General features: G+C 39.5%; 1 protein-coding gene across 3 annotated transcripts in view; it reads left to right on the top strand.

Annotated features, from left to right (window-relative positions):
• Nucleotides 1-26,980, top strand: part of LOC101746933 (homeobox protein ceh-24) — a 110,406-nt gene that overhangs the window by 6,606 nt on the left and 76,820 nt on the right. For all 3 annotated transcript variants that reach the window (XM_038011980.2, XM_012697585.4, XM_062669310.1), the window contains exon 2: nucleotides 7,312-7,985. In XM_038011980.2, the coding sequence (XP_037867908.1) occupies nucleotides 7,394-7,985 (592 nt within the window). In that variant the 5' untranslated portion in view covers nucleotides 7,312-7,393. The remainder of the gene's footprint in view (nucleotides 1-7,311; nucleotides 7,986-26,980) is intronic.

The raw sequence follows: 26,980 nt of genomic DNA, 5'->3' as shown, positions 1-26,980 counted from the left end.
TATCTATACCTAACCTAACCTATCTATATATTATAAGTATGTAAATATTTAGATGTATGTAAATAAGTATGTAGGTATGTCAGTCTCTGGTATTAATTACACAGGGAATCCTAAATTGGGGCCAGATAGCCGCGCATGATTTGTTCCAAATTATTAGTTGTTATTATTAGTAAGTACTTCTTCTTTCTTTCCTATTGCCCTCTGCTGGGGTGTAGGGCTCGAATTAAATCCATCCATTTACATCTGTTTTGGGCTGTCTGTTTAACTCCTCCCACGTCATACCCAAGACGCCCAGCTCCTGTTCTACTGAGCGACGCCAAGTTGTCCTGGGACGGCCTCTCTTTTTATTGCCAAACACTTTTCAGGTCAGTGATCTCTTGGATAGGCGGGTATCAGGCTTTCGTAATATGTGACCAATCAAATGCCACTTTCGCGTAAGGATCTCCTTCTCCATTGGTGTCTGCTGATGATCTTTGTTGGTGATCGTCTCAGGCCAAGAGATTTTCAAAAAATTGAATCGGTATAATGTTGATTTTTTTATTTTATTTTTATTGCTTAGATGTGTGGACGAACTCACAGCCCACCTGGTGTTAAGTGGTTACTGTAGCCCATAGACGTTTACAACGTAAATACGCCACCCACCTTGAGATATAAGTTCTAGGGTCTCTGTATAGTTACAACGGCTGCCGCACCCTTCAAGCCGAAACGCATTACTGCTTCACGGCAGAAATACGAGGAGGAGAAGGAAATAGGAGGATGATTTTGAAATATAAAATTCGTGTAATATCCGTTAGTAAATAATAAAATGGACATTTTTTGGAAAGGACATCATATAGTGAATTAAAAAGCACAGATTACAACGTGAACCGTCCACATTGACAAGTCGTGCTGCGCTGAGGAAGTGGACACATCGTGTGTGGGCTTCTTTGATCTCATCAGGCCGACATCCTGAACCGAACGCTTACAGATTAACCAATCGAAAATGCACTCTACGCGATTACCATAAAGTCGTGCGCAAACAGACGAATGGAAAAAAATTATGTTGTTATAAAATAATTTTCGTATCGGAAACGCCTAGTTGTCGCGAATCAAAGATGGCCGTTTGACAATCTACTTTTTTAGTTTTCTTGATGTGTTAATAACTTTACATTTCCTGAATGGTGTTTTTTTGAAGTCCGCGCTGCTTTGATTTAATCATAAATTGATTTATGTGTGTCCCGTCGTATTTTTTTTAAAACGTTTCTGATGACAGCTGCCTAAAGTTTTCCCCTGCAAGAAAGTGTTTGTTCGACATTTTTATTATGAATATTTCCCTGTTTGTCTAGTTTGTTGATAAACTCACTTTGAATTTTCTTTGGTCTTGTTCCGTCTTATAACCACTATCAATATTTACTGGAGTAGAATGAGTTGCTCTTTCGTCAAACAAAAGAGTATTCATTGATTTATAGAATAGTAATGGCTTGAGTTATTTTTTTTATTTTTGCCAAATTAGTCAAGGGCTCATCTGGTTTTAAGTGATCATCGGCTTCCATAGACATCACATTATGACTGCCTCCGCCTACCTTGAGACTTGAGATGTCTCAATTGTATATTTAGTACGGAAATACCCTTTTTAACGTTTCATTCTTATTACACGATGCTATTTCTCCATCGTGGAAGTCAATCGTGACATGAGCTAAGTACGTATTTCAATAGAAAAATTTGTACATGCGGCGGAATTCGAACTCAGGCATAATCGCATCACTCAGTACGTGTATACACCGGGCGTCTTATCCTTTAGGCCATGAAGACTGGCAAATCGCCGCGATTATCGTATTCCACCGATTTGTTCCTGAAATAAAAATAATAGATAAGCCATTTAAATTGCGATAAGTCGTTGATGGTAAGACCGAAAATATCGCTTCACCCATCCCTGCCTAGGTTCAACCACCGATCCCTGCAATCTATATATTAATACGTGAAGCAAAAACTTTGTACCCCTTTTTACGAAAATTGGGCGAACGGAGGAGTATGAATTTTCCCACACTTATAGAAAATATAGAGAAGAAGTGCAGAATGCTAATATTTTTTAAATTATGCACTAAAAATACATTAAATCAATAAAGAAAACATTACACACACTACATACCATGTATTTGACACAACACATACGTATAAATATACTCTTTTTGTATTGTCAATTGTGAAACTTTTGTTATTGTTTAAAGTCTGTGATCAATTTGAGAATAGATTAATATTTTTTGTCTTTAATATTATTTATCAATAGTGTAGTTTTGGCGAAATCTGTATTAGATAGAATATATTAATATCTGTATTATTATAGAAGTATAATAATGTTTGACAATAGAACCATAATAATGTTTAAACTTTTAATTTCAATTAACTATAGTCGAATATCGACTACTGCGGGCACCACTAGTAAATAAAAACATTTGTAATTGAATACCGAATATTTTCCATCGTTCTATTTTCTGAGGTCAATGAAGTGATCAAAACTTCATTTACGTATGCAACTAAAATTAAGTACATGCGCTTACTAAGCTTATACTTACGTCAATAATGAAAAATGCTCGAAATGTCAAAAGTAATGTTTGAGTCTTAGAGGTTTTACGGTTAAAGGCGAAATTCGTATGCCTTTTAAATTACACATTGTTCTGAATTTTTTTTATTTTTTATTGTGTCAACGCAATAGTTCAATGACCTTTGATCACAACAATATGGACTTTGAATTTATTATTCTATACAAAAATTAATTGCCTACGTACAAACAGTAAGTAATTATTTATTCATAGCTGTTACCTACTATTTCCAATTCATCCGTATCAAAATCCCGACTATTTCTTATTTAACTCACCCTTTTATAACCGGGTAGGTCAGAGTGCGATGGGCCCTTGCGATTTGTTACTACATACGTACTACCTGGTTGCTTTTTTTTTTCCTATGTTGATAGCCTTGAGAGGCTATTTCAGCTTCGCCCTCACATGTAGGTGAGCTCACGGGGCTCAAACCGGAAGTGTTGCTAATACTGGCCCTAGCAAGAGCAGTGCTTCGCAGAATCTACCACCGGATCGGAAACGCGACCGAATGAGAAGATCCGGTGAGACACTCAGTGGACTGTGTCTATGGGTTAATAAGTTAATATGGGTGCTTGAGGTACCTAAAAGCACCGTTAATGGATCGGGAGGATCCGTAATGACGTGTTTTGTGCGGCGTCGACTATTTACCATTCGGTCTACAGGATCGGGTATGGGTGTTTGCTGGAATAGAATCACGTGTCCTGGTTATCGTAAAGCAATTAAAACCGTATTATCATCTCTTAAAGTTTACAGTGGCGTCCACTTTGCTGTGTACTCATCCATCTAATTATTTCTGTTAATGTCACTGATATTAACCGCCATCCAGCAGAATTGATATTGGCCATTAAATTACTTCAACTGGTGGTAGGACTTCTTGTGAGTCCGCGCGGGTAGGTACCACGCCCTGCCTATTTCTACCGTGAAGCGGTAATGCGTTTCGGTTTGAAGGGTGGGGCAGCCGGTGTAACTATACTGAGACCTTAGAACTTATATCTCAAGGTAGGTGGCGCATTTACGTCGTAGATGTCCATGGGCTCCAGTAACCACTTAACATCAGGTGGGCTGTGAGCTCGTCCAAACATCTAAGCAATAAAATAAAAAAAATTACAAATAGTTTTTATACAAATAAATAATGACAAAACAAGTTCACTGTGCTTAGTGCGAGTTTTTTAACGTTCTCGATAGCGTAAAAGTTAACTCAAATTTATATGGGGTTGGAACGCTTGCCTACGTTTGCTAGGGCCGCTGTTCCAAATCCATACAGATTTGAGTTAACTTTTACGCTAACGACAACGTTAAAAAACTCGCACTAAACACACTGTATTCAGAGTTGGATGTCGCCGCGTCGTCCGTGAGTTTTGAAAGCGAACGTCTTTAATGAAAACACACGAAAACTTAGATCGTCAACTTATCTCGACCGATCGCAAAAATGTGTGTCCGCGCGGGTAGGTACCACCGCCCTGCCTATTTCTGCCGTGAAGCAGTAATGCGTTTCGGTTTGAAAGGTGGGGCAGCCGTTGTGACTATACTTGAGACCTTAGAACTTATATCTCAAGGTGAGTGGCGTATTTACGTTGTAGATGTCTATAAGCTTCAGTAAAAAAAGTATACACAAAAAAAATCATTTGGAAATATGTACAAATGATAAATGAAACAATAACGTTTTGTCTGTTACATTATTCGTTCGTGCACGATGTGTGTATGTGGGAAGTATCGTTTTTGATATAATGTGTTTGCCGACCGCCGCGCCGTGCATTGTTCCAATTGAGTCGTTAGGGATGGCGAATGCGCAGTTTAACTATTAATAATCTATATATTAATACGTGAAGCAAAAACTGTGTATCCCTTTTTACGATAATTGCGCGGATGGAGGAGTATGAAATTTTCCACACTTATAGAGAATATAGAGAAGAAGTGCACAATGCTAATATATTTTTAAATATTGCATAAAAGATACATTAAATCAATAAAGAAAACATTACACACACTACAGACCATGTATTTGACGCACATACGCATGCATACTATTTATTGTCAAACTTTTGTTCTTGACGTCTGTGGTCAAATTGAGAATAGATTAAATATTGTTTGTCTTTATTAATATTTTTTATAGTGTAGTCTTGGCGAAATTTGTGATTATAGAAGTATAAAACACAATCATAATAGTTTACAAACTTACAATTACAATTAAATATAGTCGAATTTCGACTACTGCGGGACCTCTAGTATGTACATAAATACACGAATGTACTAGTTAGTATATACAATCGTTACAAGTCTTTAAAGTACTGTTTATGTTAATGTTATTTTGTGTTCTTCTTTTTTTTAGTTAGCTTTATTTATTAAGTGTTTTAATATTATTTTTATTTATTTATTTGCTCTACCTCAAATTCGAATGTTAATCATTAAAGATTTTTTAATAGTTTCTAATAGATGGTCCAAATAAAACGAATTTAATTATCCAACATAAAAGTTGACAACTATTTGTTAGTTAGGCAGCGGTTTGGCTCTGCCTCTGGTATTGCTGAAGTCCATGGGCGACGGTAACCACTCACAATCAGGTGGGTGGTATGCTCGTCTGCTTACAAGAGCAATAAAAAAAGTTAACATTCAAAATGGCCATAAATCATGAACTTTAATATTGCCATCCTTAAAATTGCGCACCAATAAAAATCAATCATCGTTCGTCGATGAGAGTTGATCCTGCTCCCGTGTGTGCGTGCCGAGGGGGTGCTACCATTGAACACAACGAAACATGAAGCCTCGTCGCGACTAATTAAAAACGAGTAAATGACAATTGATTTTAGCTGGCAGTTGCTTAGAACAATTTCTTTAAGTCCGGTGGGCAGCGGCTTGGCTCTGCCCTTGGCATTGCTGACATGAACGACGGTAATCACTTACCATCAGGTGGGCCGTACGCTTGTCTGTATACTTTTTCTTCTTCGTCGCTTTCTTCATTGCTGAAAGTCGTCTCCCTGAAACTTGACCGTGGCTTGTCTCCTGAGCTGTTTCCACCTCGTCCGGTCCTCAGCTTCTCGAATGGCGGTTGCGACTAGTAGCTCAGTTAGGGCGGTTATTTGATCACACCAACGGCTAGGTAATCGGCCGCTGGGTCTCCTTCTACTTTTTTTTTCTTTTCTGCCTATAAATGCGATAAAAAAAAGTCAATAAAAAAAGTCAGGAACAATTTTGATAGTATAGTCAAATTCGCATATCCACGATTTCAACTTTATTCCGTTGAACATTTCACACACATTTTTGTTGCCTATGACAACAGACCAGCGTATCTGATGGTCGCCCTCGCTTGGTCGTTTGCAATGCCGGGGGCGTAGTCGCTGCGAGCCGTTGTTAGTTCAAATCAAATGCGAACATTTTGTTGAACCTCAACATATCTGCTATAAAAGTTATAATCTAAAAGTAAAAAACAAAATAGAAAAACTACAAATATAGAACGCAAGAAGAATTTTTTTTTCAAAAAGTCAACTTTATTGGCCTTGTGTTATGATATGTTTATCGATATACCACTAGGCAGTTACGATAGTCCATAGATATAACAGCGTAAAATCGCCACCTTCCCTAAGATAGGTCAAGTTTTCAGTTGTATTGCGGTCCCACTGCTCAACTCTGAACGAAGAACTGTTTCCTGGCTGAGCCTTTGCTCGTCCACCTGTATTGTTGCAACTGGAAAGGCCTTGGGTCCACCATTGATTCTTCCTTTATAAAAAAGGACGACTGTTTGTACCTTAGAAGTAGGCAGGACGGTGATACTGTGTGGGGTCGGAACTGCGCCCTACGAGTGATATAACTATATATTTTACTAGTGGTATGCCATCTTGTGAGTCCGCATGGGCAGGTACAAACAACCCGCCTATTTCTGCCGAGAAGCAGTAACGTGTTTCCGTTTGAAGGGTGGGGTAGCCGTTGTAACTATACTGAGACCTTAGAACTCATATCTCAAGGTGAGTGGCGGCATTAGATGTCTGTTGGCTTCGGTAACCACTTAACACCAGGCGAGCTCGTCCACCCATCTATGCAATAAATAAGTAAAGAATTATACATAATAGTTTTCAGTAGGTAATGATACCAGTTAAATACATTGCACTGTTACACGAACACGTGTGACTCGGACATGTTCTGTTGTAGACGTCATTTATATCAGTTGAAAAACCTACTCCAAGTGTATATGTATACCGCGTGTGTTTAATATGAGCTTTTATCTGAAATTAACAAAATTTCGAAATTAATTCTTCATTTCGTCTGAATTCATGAATACCTGACCAACCCAATACTGAAATAGTTTTTGATTAAAAATCACCTGTTCACGTTAAATTTCAGTGAACATTCTGTCATTTAAATGAATTTTCATTTATTAGTTTTCGAGTACATGTTAAAATTTTGTCAATACATTTGTATCAAAGAAGTTTCTCATTGTTTTCATCTTTATACCTATGATGGTGGAGTTAACTTTCATTGTTTTTTCAGTCTACTTGACTATCTTGATGTTTGTTTAAAAGCAATGTGTTTTTGAAAAATAATTGATCATCAGGCCTTTATTCCTTCATATAATTACTTGTTAGTTAGATAATCGAATTTTACTTACCACGCTATTTCGTCGGCGACGAGCATTAAAGCTTCCTAACAAGTGCTCAGTGCGAATTTTGTGGATTTTTTTCTACACAGTCACCGTAAGTCATTCGGCTATTTGATTAGCTAATTTTCAAAACCCTTGTTTCAGGTTCGCGATGCCCCGAACGGCGGAACCAAACCCCTAGTTGAGAACAATGTGTACACCGTCGAGAAACTGATAGGCACAACACATGACCTCCGAAACAGAACGAGAGGAAATGCAAACTGTAATCACGTACACTACACCTGACTTAGACCAGGCGGAGAGCAAACTAGACTACGACTTTTGTCCGAGCAATGAAAGACTGACTCCGGAAATCGAAGAGAAAATTAACATCGAAGACGACAAAGATGAGGAACTAATCATAGACGACAGCGACTCGCAAGAGAGAACGAACAATAATGAAGTAACGGAAACTCAAAGGGAGGAAGCTCATGAACCGTCCTGGCATCCGCATGTCTACGGGAAACCACCGAAGAAACCCACACCGCACACGATCGAGTATATATTAGGCTTGCAGGACCAAGAGAAACACGTTACCCAATTGATTAACGTTAAAAGGAATTTTGAAACGAAATCAGCGAAGAACATTCAGATACAGACTGACGAGAGACGTTTTAATGTGCACAAGAATAAGTTACACGAGCAACTCCTGCAGAGGAGTGTCAGGACTAGTGAGAGTGAGTTAGATGGGAAAGTGTTCGTCTATAGGAGCGAGGAGCCATTGAACTTGTCCGTGAAGCCCAAGGACTGGAGTGGAGATGACGAGAAAACCTATAAAGGTACGTTACATCACTACATAGTATAAAACAAAGTCGCTTTCTCTGTCCCTGTATCTGTCTGTCCCTATGTATGCTTAAATCTTTAAGACTACGCAACGGATTTTGATACGGTTTTTTTAATCGATAGAGTGATTGAAGAGGAAGGTTTATATGTATAATAACATCCATTAAATACTGGAGAAATTAATAATAAATTACAGCTTCCGAAGCGAAGCGAGGGCGGGTCGCTAGTTTTTAGATATATGGAAGCAGCACTAAGATGTTTGAGTAAAACGGTATTTAAATTTTGCATTAAATTTGATGAAGAAGAAGCTCGCACTTCGAACTTTGCTGTCGAGGGGGGTGGCTGATCCTCGGTGGCTATGGACTCCGATCACCACTGCACACCAGGTGGACTGAGAGCTCCTAGACGCGTCTTCATTAAAAATATAACGAAAACTATTTTCCGCCAATTTCATACATAAACAATGTCATATTCTTAAACGATATGTACCTGGTCTGATTATTATTAATGAGAGTTTGAACGTCGAATCTTTCCCAACATTTCAACTTTTCAAATTGTACTCGATTTATCATTATGTGGTATTTAAGGATAGGAGGTATTACATAATTGTTATTAAATTTTTAATTCAGATATCAACGCCTCAAGCAGATAATACAAATTTTAAAATAAAAACATAATATGATCTTTCTAGTGGGGGTCAATTACATGTGCATTGTTAAGGATATCTTTATTACGGACAAAAAAACTACTGATCAGATCTTTATAAAGTTTATGTAATGGAACCGCATAACAAACAACTTTTAAATAAAAAAATAATCCAGGAATTAGTCTGAAATAAAAAATGCAGTCGTATTAAGAATTATCTCCTTTTTCGAGATGGATTAAAAATACCCAAAAAAGCATTGAAGTAGATGAGCCCCTTATTTTTGAGTTTAAGTTTTTAGCCTGCAGTGACCTGTATGAAAACAAAAAAAAAGTTTATGGTAAACCTTTTTTTTTTTCTTGAACAATACAATTTTCATTAATATTCCATTTATAACTATTTACATTAATTTGTGTTTTGTGAATGTATGAAATATGAATGCATATAAACACAGAATATTCTGAACGAAAACTATTTCAGCGTGGTACCAACATAACTGAGTCAACGAGCAATAAACTTAATTGTTATGCTGCCAACATAACGAGCACGGCCCGTCATTGCTCTTCGACTGATTGACTCTGATTTACAACTCGGTCGGTTTATAGCTTTCGTGGAATCTTTGCTTTGTTTTTGTCCGTGCGTGTGGTACTATGTTATTGGCGTTTCATTGGTTAATTGCCTTTGCCGCTTTTTTAATGTTTATTTTGTTTGTACTATCTAGATGTGCTGTCACATAAAGTTCGATAAAATGTAACGAATCTCTTGCGTATCGTTTGGAACCTCTTGATTTACAGAGAAATTTTAATTCTATCTATTTATTGTGATGAATGTTTCATGGAGAATACTTTGAGAAACAACGTTCTTCCACAGTGCGTTTTCAGACATTCTTTTTGTGTCACGCTGTGTCAAATCATTCTTCAAATGAAATTTGACACGATCATCAGTGGTAGGAATCGGTTTGGGTATTGAGATTCACCGATCCTGATTATTCATCATCAATTGGAACCATAGTTGGTTTGCCTCCGAAGGCAATAGGTTAGCAGTCTCATCTATCTATTTCGTTACATGTTTGTTTTGTTCAATGCACATTTTGCAATAAGTTATAAACTGTCCCCCGATGAGCTAGAGACCTGAAGTTATGAACATAACTCCATGACGTAGGTTTGTATGACAAGACAGCTTCTATAGAATATCATCGATACTAGTGTTAATAGCTGGTTCATCCGTCTATCTTCTTTGTCTCCACCTTGTCCCACTAGGTGGGGTCGGCACAGCTATTTTTTCTCTTCCATTCTCTTTTATCAGCCGTCATCCCAACACTCACTCGTCTCTCATATCGTCATTGACACACTCCATCTATGTCTTCTTTGGTTGATCTCTCCCCCCTCTACCTTGCACTACCATTTCCATACATCTCCTAGTCACATGCATCTTCTGTCTATGCATCACATGTCCATACTACGCTAACCGTCTGCTCTTTAGCTTGTGTATTACCGGGGCTACTTTCACACTTGCTATGATATAGGTACTTATTCCTTATCGTGTCCATTCTTATCACTCCGCATATCAATCTCAACATTCGCATCTCTGCCGCGAGCACTCCTCTTTCATGCTTTACTTTCGTCGCCCAACGTTCAGTTCCATACAGCACCACAGTTCGGTCTTATGCCGGTAAGGTGGGTGGCAATGTTCCATCCCTTGGGCCTGCGGTCCGCTCCCAATATCTGCGCACCATCTAGACCCACATAGGGTCCCCCCTAGGCACGGGGTCCGTATAGGCGATCTGGCCCCGGCCCAAAAAAAGGTGGGGCGGTTATATCTCATGTTATATCTATGGGCTTCGATAATTCTTTAATAACAGATAGCCAGTGAGTTCTCGTCTGTTCATTGAGTGGTATAAGAAAAAGGAAGGAAAATTGCTTAAGACATTCTGTGACTATTCTGAATGACGTTGTGCAATATTCTATTCGATTTGCATCGAATAAGTTCCTAGTTCTATTCGTGGCGCAATAAATGTGCTATAAAGTGCTGTCAACTGAGATTTCTCGTACGGCATGATATTGTACAGTAATAGATCGCATTAACAGCTGTTGAGTTCTTGACCCACGCGGCGCATCTTGAGACGTGATCTCAAAGTTTCAAATGTCAATTGATTTCACTTGTTGTTCCTAGAAATGGTTTTAGGGAGCGGTGCTGAGATGTAGTTTGATTTAATTAATGTTTTACTTTTGATCAAAAACACAATATACAGATTTATTGTTTGTTTGACACAAAATGCTCTTTGTTTCATTTCATACTGGTGGTAGGACCTCTTGTGAGTCCGCGCGGGTGGGTTCCACCGCCCTGCCTATTTCTGCCGTGCAGCAGTAATGCGTTTCGGTTTGAAGGGTGGGGCAACCGTTGTAACTATACATGAGACCTTAGAACTTATATCTCAAGGTGGGTGGCGCATTTACGTCGTGGATGTTTATGGGCTCCAGTAACCACTTAACACCAGGTGGGCTGTGAGCTCGTCCACCCATCTAAGCAATAAAAAAAAATAAAAAAATCATAATGTTAGATTTTTATAGAACAAGTCTTAAGTACATTTGTACTTAATAGTGGCTAAATTAGGAAGCGTCGGTGGTCCGCTGAATATGATTGTGTTTGAAACAACGGCGCTAACCTCCAAATCTGCTCATTGGTTTGCGGCATATATTGGTACACCGATTGTAACGATCCGTGTAACCTCAAAGTCCTTCCAATATTATTTACAGTAAAAATGTTGCCACAATTTAAATTTTTTGACTGGTACTTTTTGGGCTTCAATAATGTATGTATGGAATTCCTTTGTCTGTACAAAAATAAAATAGACATTCATTGTAAGATGAGAGGTGAAATAAATTCAAATGCTTATTACTAAAAATATTATTTATATTCAGATTATAAAATATTTTTAAGTTTGCTTAAGCCTTCTTATTTTGCTTACTTAATTCTTATCCAGTGCTGCCGAGTAATGTTTCATTCAAGAATATGAAAGGTTATGGCAGACGCCAGCGGAGCTATAGAGATACACTTTATTCTGGAAATAAACGGGGATTTATTGAAACTTGGTTGAGTTAAACTGGACAGTTAATCGAACGGTAATAATGGGATGATAGGTATTGGCTAATGGCGCCGGGTAAGACTATGAAAAACAATTATAATTTGGTGGGTACAGTACTTTCGACAATAATAAAAGGGAACAAATTTTTGACTTAAAATTTTCTATCATTAGACATAATTATTGTGACACCCTGTATATTTGAATAAAGCATTTAGAACGTTTAATCGCTTTCAATACAACATCAAGATTTATTTGCAAATCTCAAAATAAAAACCATTCAACTATGAACTCTATTTCCTATGCTGCAAGCGTTCAAATAAACACTACGTCAATACCAATAAGGTATCGGCGAACGCAGCTGTGCGGCACGTTAAGGGTTGCCAAATTATTTTTAGAATTAAAATTTATACGGATTATTATAGTCTGGCAATGTTAATGTAATGTTTATTGCTTATAACGGAACGTGGTCCTCGTTCGTTGACAGACGATTCTGTTTATTTAGGGCTGTCTTGTGTTAGAAGCTCAAAGTAATAATATCTTTTAATCAGAATTAAATGCGCTAATTACTTCCCTTTCTTTCTTCTGCGTCTCCTTATTTATCTATTTGTAATTTTTTCAGTACTGGTGCCGAAGTACATTAGCGTTGTATTGTTTATTATTATTGCTCAGAACTACCCTCATATACGAGTGTTACTGTGTTACTTATAATATTTGCTATGTGTATGTGCTATAATTCTCATGTTGTATTTGTTATTTTAGTTATGTGTTATTTGTTCTACACACACTTATCACTTTTTATTATTATTCTCATTATCCTCTCGCAGGTCTGCTGGAAGAGATTTCTCAAAGAAATAAGCAGTGCCTTTGTACATAATTTTCCTATTACTCTGTACTGTGTCTTGTTTTCTGTGTGTACATAAATAAATAAATAAATACCCTCCTATGTACATGCCCAACGCAGTCGTGCCCTCTGGTAGAGACAATGACTTCCGGAATACGCCCCCGATTACTTGAACACTAACACTCCGGTCATACTATCTTTTATTGTTGACTTCGTAAATTCTTGAGTTCACGAAAACAACCAGGGACATCCGACATCCAAGCCGGAATTAAAAAAAAATAGCCACAAGAGTATGTATGTACTGGGTCTTCTATTTTTGCCTGCCATTCCGGCCTGAAATAATAGCTCAATATAATACTGTAGAGTATAGTACAAGACAGACACACTAGTCATACATCACATCACGTTTTGAGTGATTAGATTATATTAAACAGCATATGACTATTATTTAGATTATGGGTGGAATATGTGGTATTAATGGGTCAGTCGGCCTGTTCATTAACAACCATCTCAAAAACACAGAAGAATTAGAAAAATACATTAAATCATTAAACTTCATAACAAATAAAACGTTGATGTCGCAATAATATATTTCGATAATGATGTCGTAATCTGTTTAATATAATAAAAATAAAAGTGAAGACAAAAATATTACTCATTTACATTTTGTAAGAATGACATTCTTTTATTGTATATAATCTTTTGTAATCATAATATAATTGTGCAATAAAATTTATTGTATTTATGAATTTGAAAGATAATTGTCGCAATATCGATTGGATGGATTTATTTAAGTGGTCACTTATTTAATTTGATCGATACTCTTTTGAATTAATAGTATTAGAGTTAATGGTACAAGTTCCGGCTTTGGAATGAGCTCCCCTCCACGGTGTTTCCCGAGCGCTATGACATTTTTTTCTTCAAACGAGGCTTTCTACATAGCCGTAGCCGTAGCCGTTCTAGTAGCCTAGTATCTACATATGTGTATATAAATAAATATATATAAGTATGTATATAAGTTTCTGATTTCCATACTACAGGGAATACTAGCTTGAGGCCGGATGACCACGTTTGACTTGTCCCTGGTTATTATTATTATAGTTATGGGATAGGGTCACCACTAAACATCATATAGGCTGTAAGGTGGTTCACGTATCTTCATAATAATATAAAAAAAGACGTGTGGCACTCGGAGACTGCCGCGGTAAAGCTATTGCATAGCATTTTTTATCAACTTATGCAATTATAAATCGACGATAATAATTTTAATATTAAAACAAAAATAAAATAAGATCCGGCGAGAAACTCAGTGGGCTAACTTTCAATGAATCTGCTACATTGTGAGTATTCCATTTTGACCGCGCACTCACTAGAGGGCGCTACATGGGATAGAGACACGCCTTTGGATGCTAGTTCTAACTCTCATTCGCCCAGAATCAACGGTTTAGCTAGTTTATTTTTAATGCCACTCCAATCACTGAATGAGTAGTAGGAGTAGTAATAAAATTCTTCGACTAAGCGATAGAAAATGGCGCGCCCAACGCATTGTAATGTGATATAATTTTCTATTGTACGATTCCGTTTGTCGTCGATAGATGGCGCTTGACGCAAAAGCTGAATCACGCTATCGTTGTGTTACCCACGAAATTATATCACATATTTTGATAGTATATAAAAGAGTTTTTATACTTCTTACTTTAAACACTACACAAGCGCAACGTGTGAATGTGTTGAATGCGAGCTACATAGTAGGCGTAGTGAGGGGGGTGGAAGGTTTTTTTCGTTACAGAATTTCACGATTCCGCTCTCAAGCCGCTCCCAAGGCTTTCCAACATGATATTAAATATTAATTAACACTTTTATCACACTGATCTGTTTATTATTATTAAAAATATTCCGAGGCTATGGCAGCCCTAAGAGTCGGTAGTCATACGATATGAGTGTAACGACATGTGCGCGCTTCTCAGAGCGGAGTGGCAGAGATCATACAATGTGCTGCCCTCCGTCGGCGTGCTTTGATATCAATTCTGTTACGTCATCGATTTATATAAACTGAAATCATACTTTACCTGTCCTGTGGGTTTTCGTTTTTGAAATTCGAAATCGTATTTGATGCCACCAGAAGCCAAACAATAAGCAGCATAATTGATCCCCTCATCTCCTTTTTATCATCGCACCTCCCGCCATCGGAGCAGAGTTGATCCATATTATCTGGAGCCACTGCAGTCATCCACAGTGCGTTTACAGAGGTATTTTTTGCCACGTACCATCCGGCTATGGAATGAGCTCCCCTCCACGGTGTTTCCCAAGCGCTATGACATGTCCTTCTTCAAACGAGGCTTGTGGAGAGTATTAACCGGTAGGCAGTGGATTGGCTCTGCCCCTGGCATTGCTGAAGTTCATGGGCGACGGTAACCACTCACCATCAGGTGGGCCGTATGCTCGTCTGCCTACAAGGGCAATAAAAAAGCAGTGAAATAGCAATAGCAAGAGATAACTTTTGTTAAGCATTGATCCTTAACATCGTCTGGCTATTTATGTTAAGGCGAAGATAATTGTGGGCCATCGAAGTGATGAAGTTAAAGTTATATCGCTAGCTTTGGAAGCTCCACTGAAATAGATGTTACGATTAAAAAGACTTTAATGTGTTCTGTGAATGCGTTGAGTAGAGTCAAGTAGAGTAGGTTACAGCATGTTCTGTTGTTTCTTAAAATAATTAATAGTAATTGTTTGAAAAATAAGCACTATGGACGATATATATCTTCATATGTATTTCGGAAAGCTGCTCCACTACTGTTTTAAATAAATAATAGTTTATAAAAACTAACGAAATACTCTTTTATGGAAAATCCAACTAAAAAATAGAAAATAAATTTTAATAAATTTGAATTAAAAATAGTGTAAGAAAAAATGATTTTATTGTAAAAAAAGCGTGGGGTCTTTTCAGAATATTATCAAAATAATCCTTCTACTCATATTTGTTCATAAAGTATTTATAACAATTTTTTCATATATTTTTTATGTTTAATTGTCATCGGTCCTTAATAAGTATAATTTCGGGTTAATCCGACGTTTTGAAGGGAGTCAAAATCATGTTCAAAGATTCCGTTACAAACATACATACGTCTGAAGCTTTTATTAGCGTATTAAAATAGTGTGTCGTCATTATTTCTGAGATTTTCGTCGTTATCTCGATGGAGCAGTAGAGATACTCTCAAATGACTAGTTTAATGTAGTTTCAAAGTTCGATACATAGATTTTTACGTTTTTTTCCCCGACCTATTCACTGGTTTAGATTAGCTTAGATTTAGATTAAGAGGCTATCCCAGCTACGTCCGGATGGGTAGATGAGCTCACGGACTCAACCTGAGAGAATTTGCTAACACTAGCCCTAGCAAGAGCAGTGCTTCGCAGAATCTACCGCCGGATCAGAAATGCGACCCACTGAGAAGATCCGGCGAGAAACTCAGTGGGTTGTGTCTATGGAGGATCCGTACGATTCTGAGAGGTCTGTACGAGAATACATTGGCCACTCGCCGGGGCTCGTATTAATAAACTAAAGTTTTTTTTTATTGCTTAGATGGGTCGATGAGCTCACGGCCCACCTGGTGTTAAGCGGTTACTGGAGCCCATAGACATCTACAACGTAAATGCGCCACCCACCCTGAGATATAAGTTCTGAGGTCTCAGTATAGTTACAGTATATATTATCAGCAACGAACATTGAATATTGATGTAAATAGTTATATTAAGCATTTTAAATTAAGCTTTTCATTTTAAGTGTGTAAGTGTGTTAAATTTACGTGTGTTTACCTTGAGCGATATAATCACACCGAACAGGTGGAAGAGGTCTTTATGAATTAATAGCGATTTAGTATTACTAGAGGTCCCGCAGTAGTCGAAATTCGACTATAATTAATTGGAATTGTAAGTTTGTACACATACTATAATCACAAATTTCGCCAAGGCTACACTATAAAAAAATATCAATAAAGACAAACAATATTCGATCTATTCTCAATTTGACCACAGACGTCAAGAACAAAAGTTTGACAATAAATAGTATGCATGCGTGTGTGCGTCAAATACATGGTATGTAGTGTGTGTAATATTTTCTTTATTGATTTAATGTATATTTTATGCATTATTTAAAAAAAATATTAGCATTGTACACTTCTTCTCTATATTCTCTATAAGTGTGGAAAATTTCATACTCCTCCGTCCGCGCAATTTTCGTAAAAAGGGATACAAAGTTTTTGCTTCACGTATTAATATATAGATGCTTTCCAATTGATGAGCTGCAACTGGTCGTAATACCCTGCGAAATAAATAAAGCGTGCGTTCGTCGGCGAGCACGTGTTGAAGACTAGTTGTGCCCCGTGTGTTAGCCTGTGCTACATTCGTATTATAACTCAAAAATAACTCGGTGTCATTGAATAACAAGACTCCGCCTTTAGTCTTAAGTCTGCCTGCAATTGCATTTCACACTGTGTGGCTTTAATCTTGATACCCATCTATCAAAAAACTAAAGACTGCTTAGAAGTAGTAGATGTCTATGGGCTCCAGTAACCCCTTAACTCCAGGTGGACTCGTCTACACAACTAAGCAATAAAAAATAATAAAAAATATTAATGGTTGATAAGAACCTTTGTGCTTAGCGGTGTTTGTTTGTCCGCTATTTTTTTAGGTAAAATACAATAGTGACAACTTAACGTGACCGATGTCAGGAGCGTCGCAGCTCAGTACTGACGGTTCAATTTGAAGACCGACATAAACCTAAAAGATTTTTAATGTACTGCCGACTCCCGTGGGTGTTGAGAACCTTTAATCTTCACGCCTCGCTCCCGACGGTGCAGACATTGACAATAAATCAGACGCGCTTCCGAGGATTATTGGAGTTTAATGAAATGTTGACTTAAGATGGAACATTCGTCTTGGTTAATATACGGCTTTACTTTTCTTTATTCGGTGTTGAAGGTGTGTTGTGTAGGAAGTTCAGTATTACGGGGTTTTAGACTGCGTTAATTTAAAATAACAGTTTTGGATTCAAAGGCGGGCCCTAATCGATTAGTTGTATCGCTATATATTTCAAATGGATTGATGTGTTCTAGCATAAAAGTATTTGTAAGATATGTCGTTTAGTCTCTGTGTCTAACGTCAGAGTATCTTGGTATTTCCATGATTTGAGTAGACACAGTGTCCATAGTCATTCAGTATCCAAATTGAGAGGCTTGAGAGACTATATCAGCTTCGCCCTAACGTGTACCTGAGCTCACGGGGCTCAAACCGAAGTGTTGCTAACACTAGCCCTAGCAAGAGCAGTGCTTCGCAGAATCTACCACCGGATCGGAAACGCGACCCACTGAGAAGATCCGGCGAGAAATTCAGTGGGCTGTGTTTGTGGGTTAATTCGCTCGTCGAGCCCTTCGTCGCAAGCGACGGGTTCGACGAGGACGGTGACCGGTGCTTGTGGTACCTAAAAGCACCGTTAATGGATCGGGATGATCCGTAATGACGTGTTTAGGGCGACGTCGACTGTTTACCGTTCGGTCTACAGGATCGGGTATGTAATTTCCAGCGGCCATGATATAAGAGGGTTCTCATGTCGTGCCGCCTTCTTAAAGTGGCGCAATGATGCAGACTGTAGATACTTACTGACTGGGTGTTCTTAACCCAGACGGCTTACGGCCGTTCTGAATTGTATATGTATCTATCTTATTACGACCCGGTCTTCTTTTCGCTCCAGTTTTAATAATCATTATATCGGACATCAGTAACTTCCTTTTCAATTGATTTGATTGATTGATGATTGATTCTTGTGGTACCCCTTTGAATACTGGCAACTTTTCTGCACTGGCAACATACTGGGGACTCGAAAATTTTCCTTAAGATATCAAATAGAAGAATATCAAAAGAAACGAACCTACATATATAAGTATATATGTGTTTATTTCAATAATATAATCATTGATATTTGAAAATTGAGCGGACGGAGGACTATGAAATTTGAAATTTGATTTGAATATGACCCTTATAGAGAATATAGAGAAGGAGTGTAGAATGTTAATATTTTTTTAAATTATGCATAAAAAACAAATAAATACCGTACGGGTTGAGCTAAATAAAACCGTTTAAAAATACATTTTTTTTATTGCCCTTGTAGACAGACGAGCATACGGCCCACCTGATGGTGAGTGGTTACCGTTGCCCATGGACTTCAGCAATGCCAGGGGCTACATTTACTCAATAAAATAAAAAACATTACACACACTACCATATATTTGACACAACACATATATTTAAACTCTTTGTTTATTGTCAAACATCTGTTATTATTTAAAGTCTGTGGTCAAAATGAGAATAGATTAATATTGTTTGTCTTTAATATTATATGTCTATCGTGTACATAGTCTTGGCGAAATCTGTGGTTAAAGAAGTATAAATAGTCTTTGGCAATAGAACCAATAATAACGTTCAAACTTATAATTTCAATTAATTATAGTCGAATTTCGACTACCGGGGCACCACTGGTTTATTTAAAGATGACTTAAAATGCATTTTAAAATAGTCATGATATTAGCTATGTTAGAGACACAGCCAGGCCAGAGTTTAATCTGTAACAATAATACGGTCGGCGCTCACTTTACCGTACTCCAATATCTTGTTACAATTAATTAATATCGCGCACAATTTAACTGTGATTAATTATTTCATATTATGTTTACTTATATACGTAATAGGTAGTGTAGTGCCTCAATCGATAAATAAAAAAACTAAACTTTTGTATAACATAAACTTAAAACAAACAAAAGGAATCCGTCCGACAAGGGACACATCAAAGGAAAAACAAAATTGTTATTTTTATTTAATTCCGAGCATTTTCATATTTATCTACCTTTTAAACCTTCTCTGGACTTCCACAAATAATTCAAGACCAAAATTAGCCAAATCGGTCCAGCGGTTCTCGAATTTTAGCGAGACTAACAAACAGCAATTCATTTTTATATATATAGATAGATAGATAGATTCATACAGTAGTGCATACAGCAATACAATACACAATATTGGGACAGGTTTTTTTTTTTTTTTTTTGGTCAGGAGGAAATCGCCGGACTTCCGCCCTTTTCTGGGGATACTGGGCGGGGTATGTCAGAGTCGAACTGACTAAAACCTCCTGTCGCTCAACAACCAACGTCCAAACCTCGCATGAGACAGAACTCATGACAAGGCAAAGGGGGGAAAGTGAAGCGTTTAGTGCGGAGCACATCTCTCCCATCACCCTCCCCCTCGGGACGCCGGACTGGCGGTCGTCGGCGCCACGACCACCAGCCCTCTCGGTCGGCAGACTGTCCGAAGCCCGCCTAGATGGCGCCGGTTAGAGTGGGTTACCCTACGGAATACCCCGCTGGGCCAGAACCAGCGTGGGTCGAGGATAGCCGGCCTTCCATCACCCGGATGCTCTTGCGTAAAACGCGTGCAGAGCAGCTTGCACGTCGTCTTCTTAGGCCCCCCTCGCCGGTCCCCAGACCGACATGTGAGGAGGACCCGAAACACTTAGAGGGCCAGGGCTTGGGCGAGATCCGCCTCCCTGGCCCCCGCTCGACGGCGGCGGGATTGTGCGTCTCTCACGCGCCCCGCCGCCTCCTTCTGCGAGATGGTGCACTCGCAGAAGTCGAGCATCGCCTTCCACGACTCGTCGTAGCCGAGCATCGATGCCACAACACTCGGCAACGACAAGTCGGTTCCTATTTTTGCGACGAGGACACGGCGCCACCCCTCCCATGCGGGGCAGGCGACGAGCGTATGCTCTGCCGTGTCCAAGTCGCAACCACAATGGTGGCACTCTGCCGTCGGCTCGGCTGTGATCCGGTGCAGGAACTCACCGAAACAACCATGCCCAGTGAGCACCTGCGTAAGCCGGAAAGTGAGGCGTCCTCTGTCACGATTCACCCAATCCACAAGGACCGGGCGAATCGCCTCGACGGTCCTACGACCAGCCGAAGGATCAGCCAGCCGTCTGGACAAAAAGGTAAAAAAAAAAGGTAGGTACATTTTACAGGAGATTTACATTAAATAAAAATGAAATTTAATAGACATATTATCACATAGGCGTTATATATTGTGACAGTTGAGTACAATGCGAATTATGTTTAAGTACTATGTAATAAAGTCGAATGATTTTCATAACGCTTTTTTTGTTATTAAAACTTGATTTTACTGCGCATCGAATTATCGTACCGAGACCTTTTAATGAAATTGATTCTTAAGTAGTAAACTCCAAAAATAACTACCTAATTGCGGCATTTGAACTCTGCGATCATCACTTCATAAGAGTACCTATTCACCTCTAGTGATCTATTCAGACAATAACTCATTCACCCAATCAAAGGCCCACTTAACATTTTCTCCTTGCATCACCGAATCCAAATCAACGTTAATAGCCCAATAAATAAAGTGGCATGTCTGACGGTTCGCGCTATAAACTAGGAAGCTCCTTTTGATGTCGGCCGGGTTATTTACACCGTTATTTCTTAAGGAACGTTTGTGGTAGTTTATCGTGCTATGCCTTGAATACCCGCAATAGCTGTTATGACAACTAAGGACTCTTTTTTATAATGGACTCCGTAAAATTATAATGCCGCGGTGCGCGTTCATGATTTTTAATTTTCCCTTTTGTTTTATTTTTATGGTGTCGTTTTACGATCATAGTTGAATACTGCGACGTGTTTGTACTGCAGAGAGATGGATGAAGCTCAACCAAGTGGTAATTGATGGCTATTATTTTTATTGGTGTGCCGAGCCGGCTGAATGTCTGGTTGACAAGTGCTTATTTTAGACGAACGTAAAACATTTTTGTGTCAAGTAACGGCCTTTAGTTCGAATTGATGGTAGGACCTCTTGTAAGTCCGCACGGGTGGGTACCACCGCCCCGCTTGTTTCTGCCGTGAAGCGGTGATGCGTTTCGGTTTGAAGGGTGGGGCAGCCGTTGTGACTATACTGAGACCGTAGAACTATATCTCAAGGTGTGTGGCGCATTTACGTTGTAGATGTCTATGGGCTCCAATAACCACTTAACACTAGATGGGCTGTGAGCTCGTCCATACATCTAAGCAATAAAAAAAAAACTTGTATATATATATATGTCGGCATACGTCAGGGATGGCTGAGCGGTAGTTTCGTCATCACTCGTATTCGATTGAACTCAGTTTAGTCAATAAAACTTTTCAATAATAATTATTGAAACACAACACACACAACTTTCACAATGACAGGATAAACCGACAGTTTCGTTGCACATACCGACAGACCGACTGACTGACTGTCAGAGACTCACTGATGAGACGGACGGAATCACTGTCTGACACGAATGCCACGACTCTGTCCACGTACCGCCATTTTATACTGTGGCGTTACGGAGTCTACCCTTCATTTTGTGATATTTATCAAAACAACATTTCATCATTTAAAATAATAATCAAAACCACCGTCTTAATATTACTAAAAGTCGTTATCCACGACAACTAAAAGTCGTTATCCACGACATATATATATAATCTGAATCTCGGAAACGGCTCCAACGATTTTCATAAAATTTAGTATACAGGGGATTACGGGGGCGATAAATCGATCTAGCTACGCTACGATTTGTTTTCAGAAAATGTTTTTTTTTTCTTGTTTTCAATAATCAACTCTTCCCGACATCTATTGGCGAATAATAATACTATTTTTCTTAATTGAGGGCAACTAACCGCTTTAAAGACACAATAAGATGGCGCTATCAAAAACAAAAAAACCATCATCTAGTTCAGTTGTAAATTACGTATAGAATCGACTGGATTTCTCAAAACGTTCTCTATCGATATTTCTAGAAACACCACTAAACTTCACTAGCTAAGTCGCAACCGCTGAATAACTTCACACCCAAACGTTCGAATAACATCAGCATCCGGCTTTAAAAGTCGCCAAAAGTCATCCGCAGGTGTTGAACATCCTTTAGACATTAACAAAATATATAATAAGATTTATACCGTATATTTGTTTAGCGCTAGAATACAGTAATGTCGGCGTCGCGGTTCGCTAGACGGCTCTTTATTGGTTTCCAGTGGGTTTTTATTGGCATCTTTAATTTGTGAGCGGTTTGGGCGTCAGATGTTACAGATGAAGCGTTTGATTGAGTGAGATGTATTGTCAATTCCAGACTAGTGATAGGAAGTGGTTGATTATTGGAGCAATAATAAAAATATAGTTTAAAAAAATGATTTTATTGTAAAAAAAGCGTGGGGTGCATGGTATAAGTAGTCAAAAATATTTTATGAACAGATATGAGTAGAACGGTTATTTTGATAATATCCTGAACAGCACCTCATGCTTTTTTACAATAAAATCATTTTTTCTTACACTATTTTTAATTCAAATTTATTAAAATTTATTTTCTATTTCTTAGTTGGATTTTCTATAAAAACGTATTTTGTTAGTTTTTTTAAACTATTATTTATTTTTCATTTTTTAGTTGAATTTAAATTTTTTCAATTTTTTTTAAATATTGTATTGTCATCGGTCCTTAATAAGTATACCAAATTTTGAGTTAATCCGACGTTTTGAAGGGGGTCAAAATCATGTTCAAAGATTCCGTTACAAACATAAATAATATGTCTAAAGCTAATAAAAGCGCATTAATGGGTGGTAAGGAATATTCTAGGCCTGTACGAATAGATACTAGTGCTCATCTTTCTATAGCATATAAAATGTTACGTTCGCTACACGCTCCTTTTGGGTCCACGGCAGTTTGATTTAATTCATTTTTATGGATAAACAGTGAAATTATCCGAAGAGCAATGAAAACGGTATTAATTTGTTAAGCAAAACTGTATTACAAATCAAAGCGGGTACCGCATTAAAACGAAAGCAGCTGTCAGATCCAGAACACAGGGGTGTCATAAAAGGTCGTCGATCCCGTGCGTCAGCTGATTTAGAATTTAATTACATTACGCGTAATACTATATAATTAAAATAAATAATAAATTAGGTAGGCAACAGCTTGACTGGTCTGTTTAGATATGCCATAAATAAAGAAACAAATATGTTCCTAAAATATAGGTTTCGATCGTAGTATTTTTATTAAACTATTGTCTTGCATCTAGTGGGAAGTATGCACATTTGTAAATAGCACTGACATTCGTTGAACGCACCAGAGAACGCATACACCCCGAATGGCAGGCGGCTTGACGCGTTAGTCGATAATCTCGCCTTCGATATCGTCGCTCCGCTAATCCCGACTCACTACCCGCTAAATATCGCGCATCGCCCGGATATACTCGACATAGCGTTATTAAAAAACGTAACTCTGCGCTTACACTCGATCGAAGTAGTTTCAGAGTTAGATTCAGACCACCGTCCCGTCGTTATGAAGCTCGGTCGCGCTCCCGATTCCGTTCCCGTCACGAGGACTGTGGTGGATTGGCACACGCTGGGCATCAGCCTGGCTGAATCTGATCCACCATCGCTACCGTTTAGCCCGGACTCTACCCCGTCTCCTCAGGATACCGCTGAAGCCATAGACATCTTAACGTCACACATCACCTCGACATTAGATAGGTCATCGAAACAAGTTGTAGCGGAGGACTTCCTTCACCGCTTCAAATTGTCCGACGATATTAGGGAACTCCTGAGAGCTAAGAACGCCTCGATACGCGCCTACGACAGGTATCCTACCGCGGAAAATCGTATTCGAATGCGTGCCCTACAACGCGACGTAAAGTCTCGCATCGCCGAAGTCCGAGATGCCAGATGGTCTGATTTCTTAGAAGGACTCGCGCCCTCCCAAAGGTCTTACTACCGCTTAGCTCGTACTCTCAAATCGGATACGGTAATAACTATGCCCCCCCTCGTAGGCCCCTCAGGCCGACTCACGGCGTTCGATGATGACGAAAAAGCAGAGCTGCTGGCCGATACATTGCAAACCCAGTGCACGCCCAGCACTCAATCCGTGGACCCTGTGCATGTAGAATTAGTAGACAGTGAGGTAGAACGCAGAGCTTCCTTGCCACCCTCTGATGTGTTACCACCCGTCACCCCGATGGAAGTTAAAGACTTGATCAAAGACCTACGTCCTCGCAAGGCTCCCGGTTCCGACGGTATATCCAACCGCGTTATTAAACTTCTACCCGTCCAACTCATCGTGATGTTGGCATCTATTTTCAATGCCGCTATGGCGAACTGTATCTTTCCCGCGGTGTGGAAAGAAGCGGACGTTATCGGCATACATAAACCCGGTAAACCAAAAAATCATCCGACGAGCTACCGCCCGATTAGCCTCCTCATGTCTCTAGGCAAACTGTATGAGCGTCTGCTCTACAAACGCCTCAGAGACTTCGTCTCATCCAAGGGCATTCTCATCGATGAACAATTCGGATTCCGTACAAATCACTCATGCGTACAACAGGTGCACCGCCTCACGGAGCACATTCTCGTGGGACTTAACCGACCAAAACCGATCTACACGGGAGCCCTCTTCTTCGACGTCGCAAATGCGTTCGACAAAGTCTGGCACAACGGTTTGATTTTCAAACTTTTCAACATGGGCGTACCGGATAGTCTCGTGCTCATCATACGGGACTTCTTGTCGAACCGCTCTTTTCGATATCGAGTCGAGGGAACCCGCTCCTCCCCACGACCTCTCACAGCTGGAGTCCCGCAAGGCTCTGTCCTCTCACCCCTCCTATTTAGCTTATTCGTTAACGATATTCCCCGGTCGCCGCCGACCCATTTAGCTTTATTCGCCGACGACACGACTGTTTACTATTCCAGTAGAAACAAGTCCCTAATCGCGAAGAAGCTTCAGAGCGCAGCCCTAGCCCTAGGACAGTGGTTCCGAAAATGGCGCATAGACATCAACCCAGCGAAAAGTACTGCGGTGCTCTTTCAGAGGGGAAGCTCCACACGGATTTCCTCCCGTATTAGGAGGAGGAATCTCACACCCCCGATTACTCTCTTTAGTCAATCCATACCCTGGGCCAGGAAGGTCAAGTACCTGGGCGTTACCCTGGATGCATCGATGACATTCCGCCCGCATATAAAATCAGTCCGTGACCGTGCCGCGTTTATTCTCGGTAGACTCTACCCCATGATTTGTAAGCGGAGTAAAATGTCCCTTCGGAACAAGGTGACACTTTACAAAACTTGCATAAGGCCCGTCATGACTTACGCGAGTGTGGTGTTCGCTCACGCGGCCCGCACGCACATAGACACCCTTCAATCTCTACAATCCCGCTTTTGCAGGTTAGCCGTCGGAGCTCCGTGGTTCGTGAGGAACGTTGACCTACACGACGACCTGGGCCTCGAATCTATACAGAAATACATGAAGTCAGCGTCGGAACGGTACTTCGATAAGGCTATGCGTCATGATAATCGCCTTATCGTAGCCGCCGCTGACTACTCCCCGAATCCTGATCATGCAGGAGCCAGTCACCGTCGACGCCCTAGACACGTCCTTACGGATCCATCAGATCCAATAACCTTCGCACTAGACGCCTTCAGCTCTAGGAGCAGGCTTAGGGACCTCGGTAACCGTACTCGTCGAACTCGACAAAGAGTTCGCCGTGCAACCTAACCCATGAATCAGCTCGCTGAGTTTCTCGCCGGATCTTCTCAGCGGGTCGCGATTCCGATCCGGTAGTAGATTCATTCGCGAAGCAGCTACTCTTGAGTTGTTAGGTCTCCTTCGGAGGCGCTCGGGCAGCTGTTAGCAAATCCCACCCCTCCTGGCTGAGCCTTTGCTCGCCCACCTGTCCTGGTGAAACTGGAAAGGCCTCCGGGCCACCAGTAATCCTTCAATCATAAAAAAAAAAAAAAAAAAAAAAAAAAAAAAAAAAAAAAAAAAAAAAAAAAAAAAAGAACGCATACGTGGGCCACCTACGGTAACCTGGATGTGTCAAAGCCACAGATGGAATCAATTTCTTTAGAGCTATATTATTAGACATCACGCGACGTGGCACTGTTACAGATTTTCGTCGCCCAGCAAAAGCTGCTCAGACGCCAAATACATAAGGATGTAGTTCCATTGGTCGCATTTAAGGCACGTAAGCTGTTCTTATCTCTGTAATTATCCACATTTTTTAATACTGAAATGTTTGCAGAAAATAGGCTTTATTTTTTAGGCTTTTTATATTGAAAGGAGCTAAATTGAAAATGAAGTTAAATGAGACTTATAAGAGAAAGATTGCTCAGTAGTAAGCTATGCTATGTTATACTTAACCTTATTTACTGATTTTGCTTCTTTTGATCGGTCATCATGCTCCTGCTTTTCTCCTAGTTAGCTGGAGGCCTTCCATCCATTCATTTCTTCTTAGGTCTACCTTTTCCTCTCTATAGCCTTCCACATTCATAGTTAGCACTTTCTTACCAACCTCATTGTCATTTCGTC

The sequence above is a fragment of the Bombyx mori genome, chromosome 7, assembly GCF_030269925.1.
Source record: "Bombyx mori chromosome 7, ASM3026992v2".
Taxonomy (NCBI): domain Eukaryota; kingdom Metazoa; phylum Arthropoda; class Insecta; order Lepidoptera; family Bombycidae; genus Bombyx; species Bombyx mori.
Note: the sequence above shows the minus strand (reverse complement) of the source record. Positions and strands in the feature narration are given on the sequence as shown.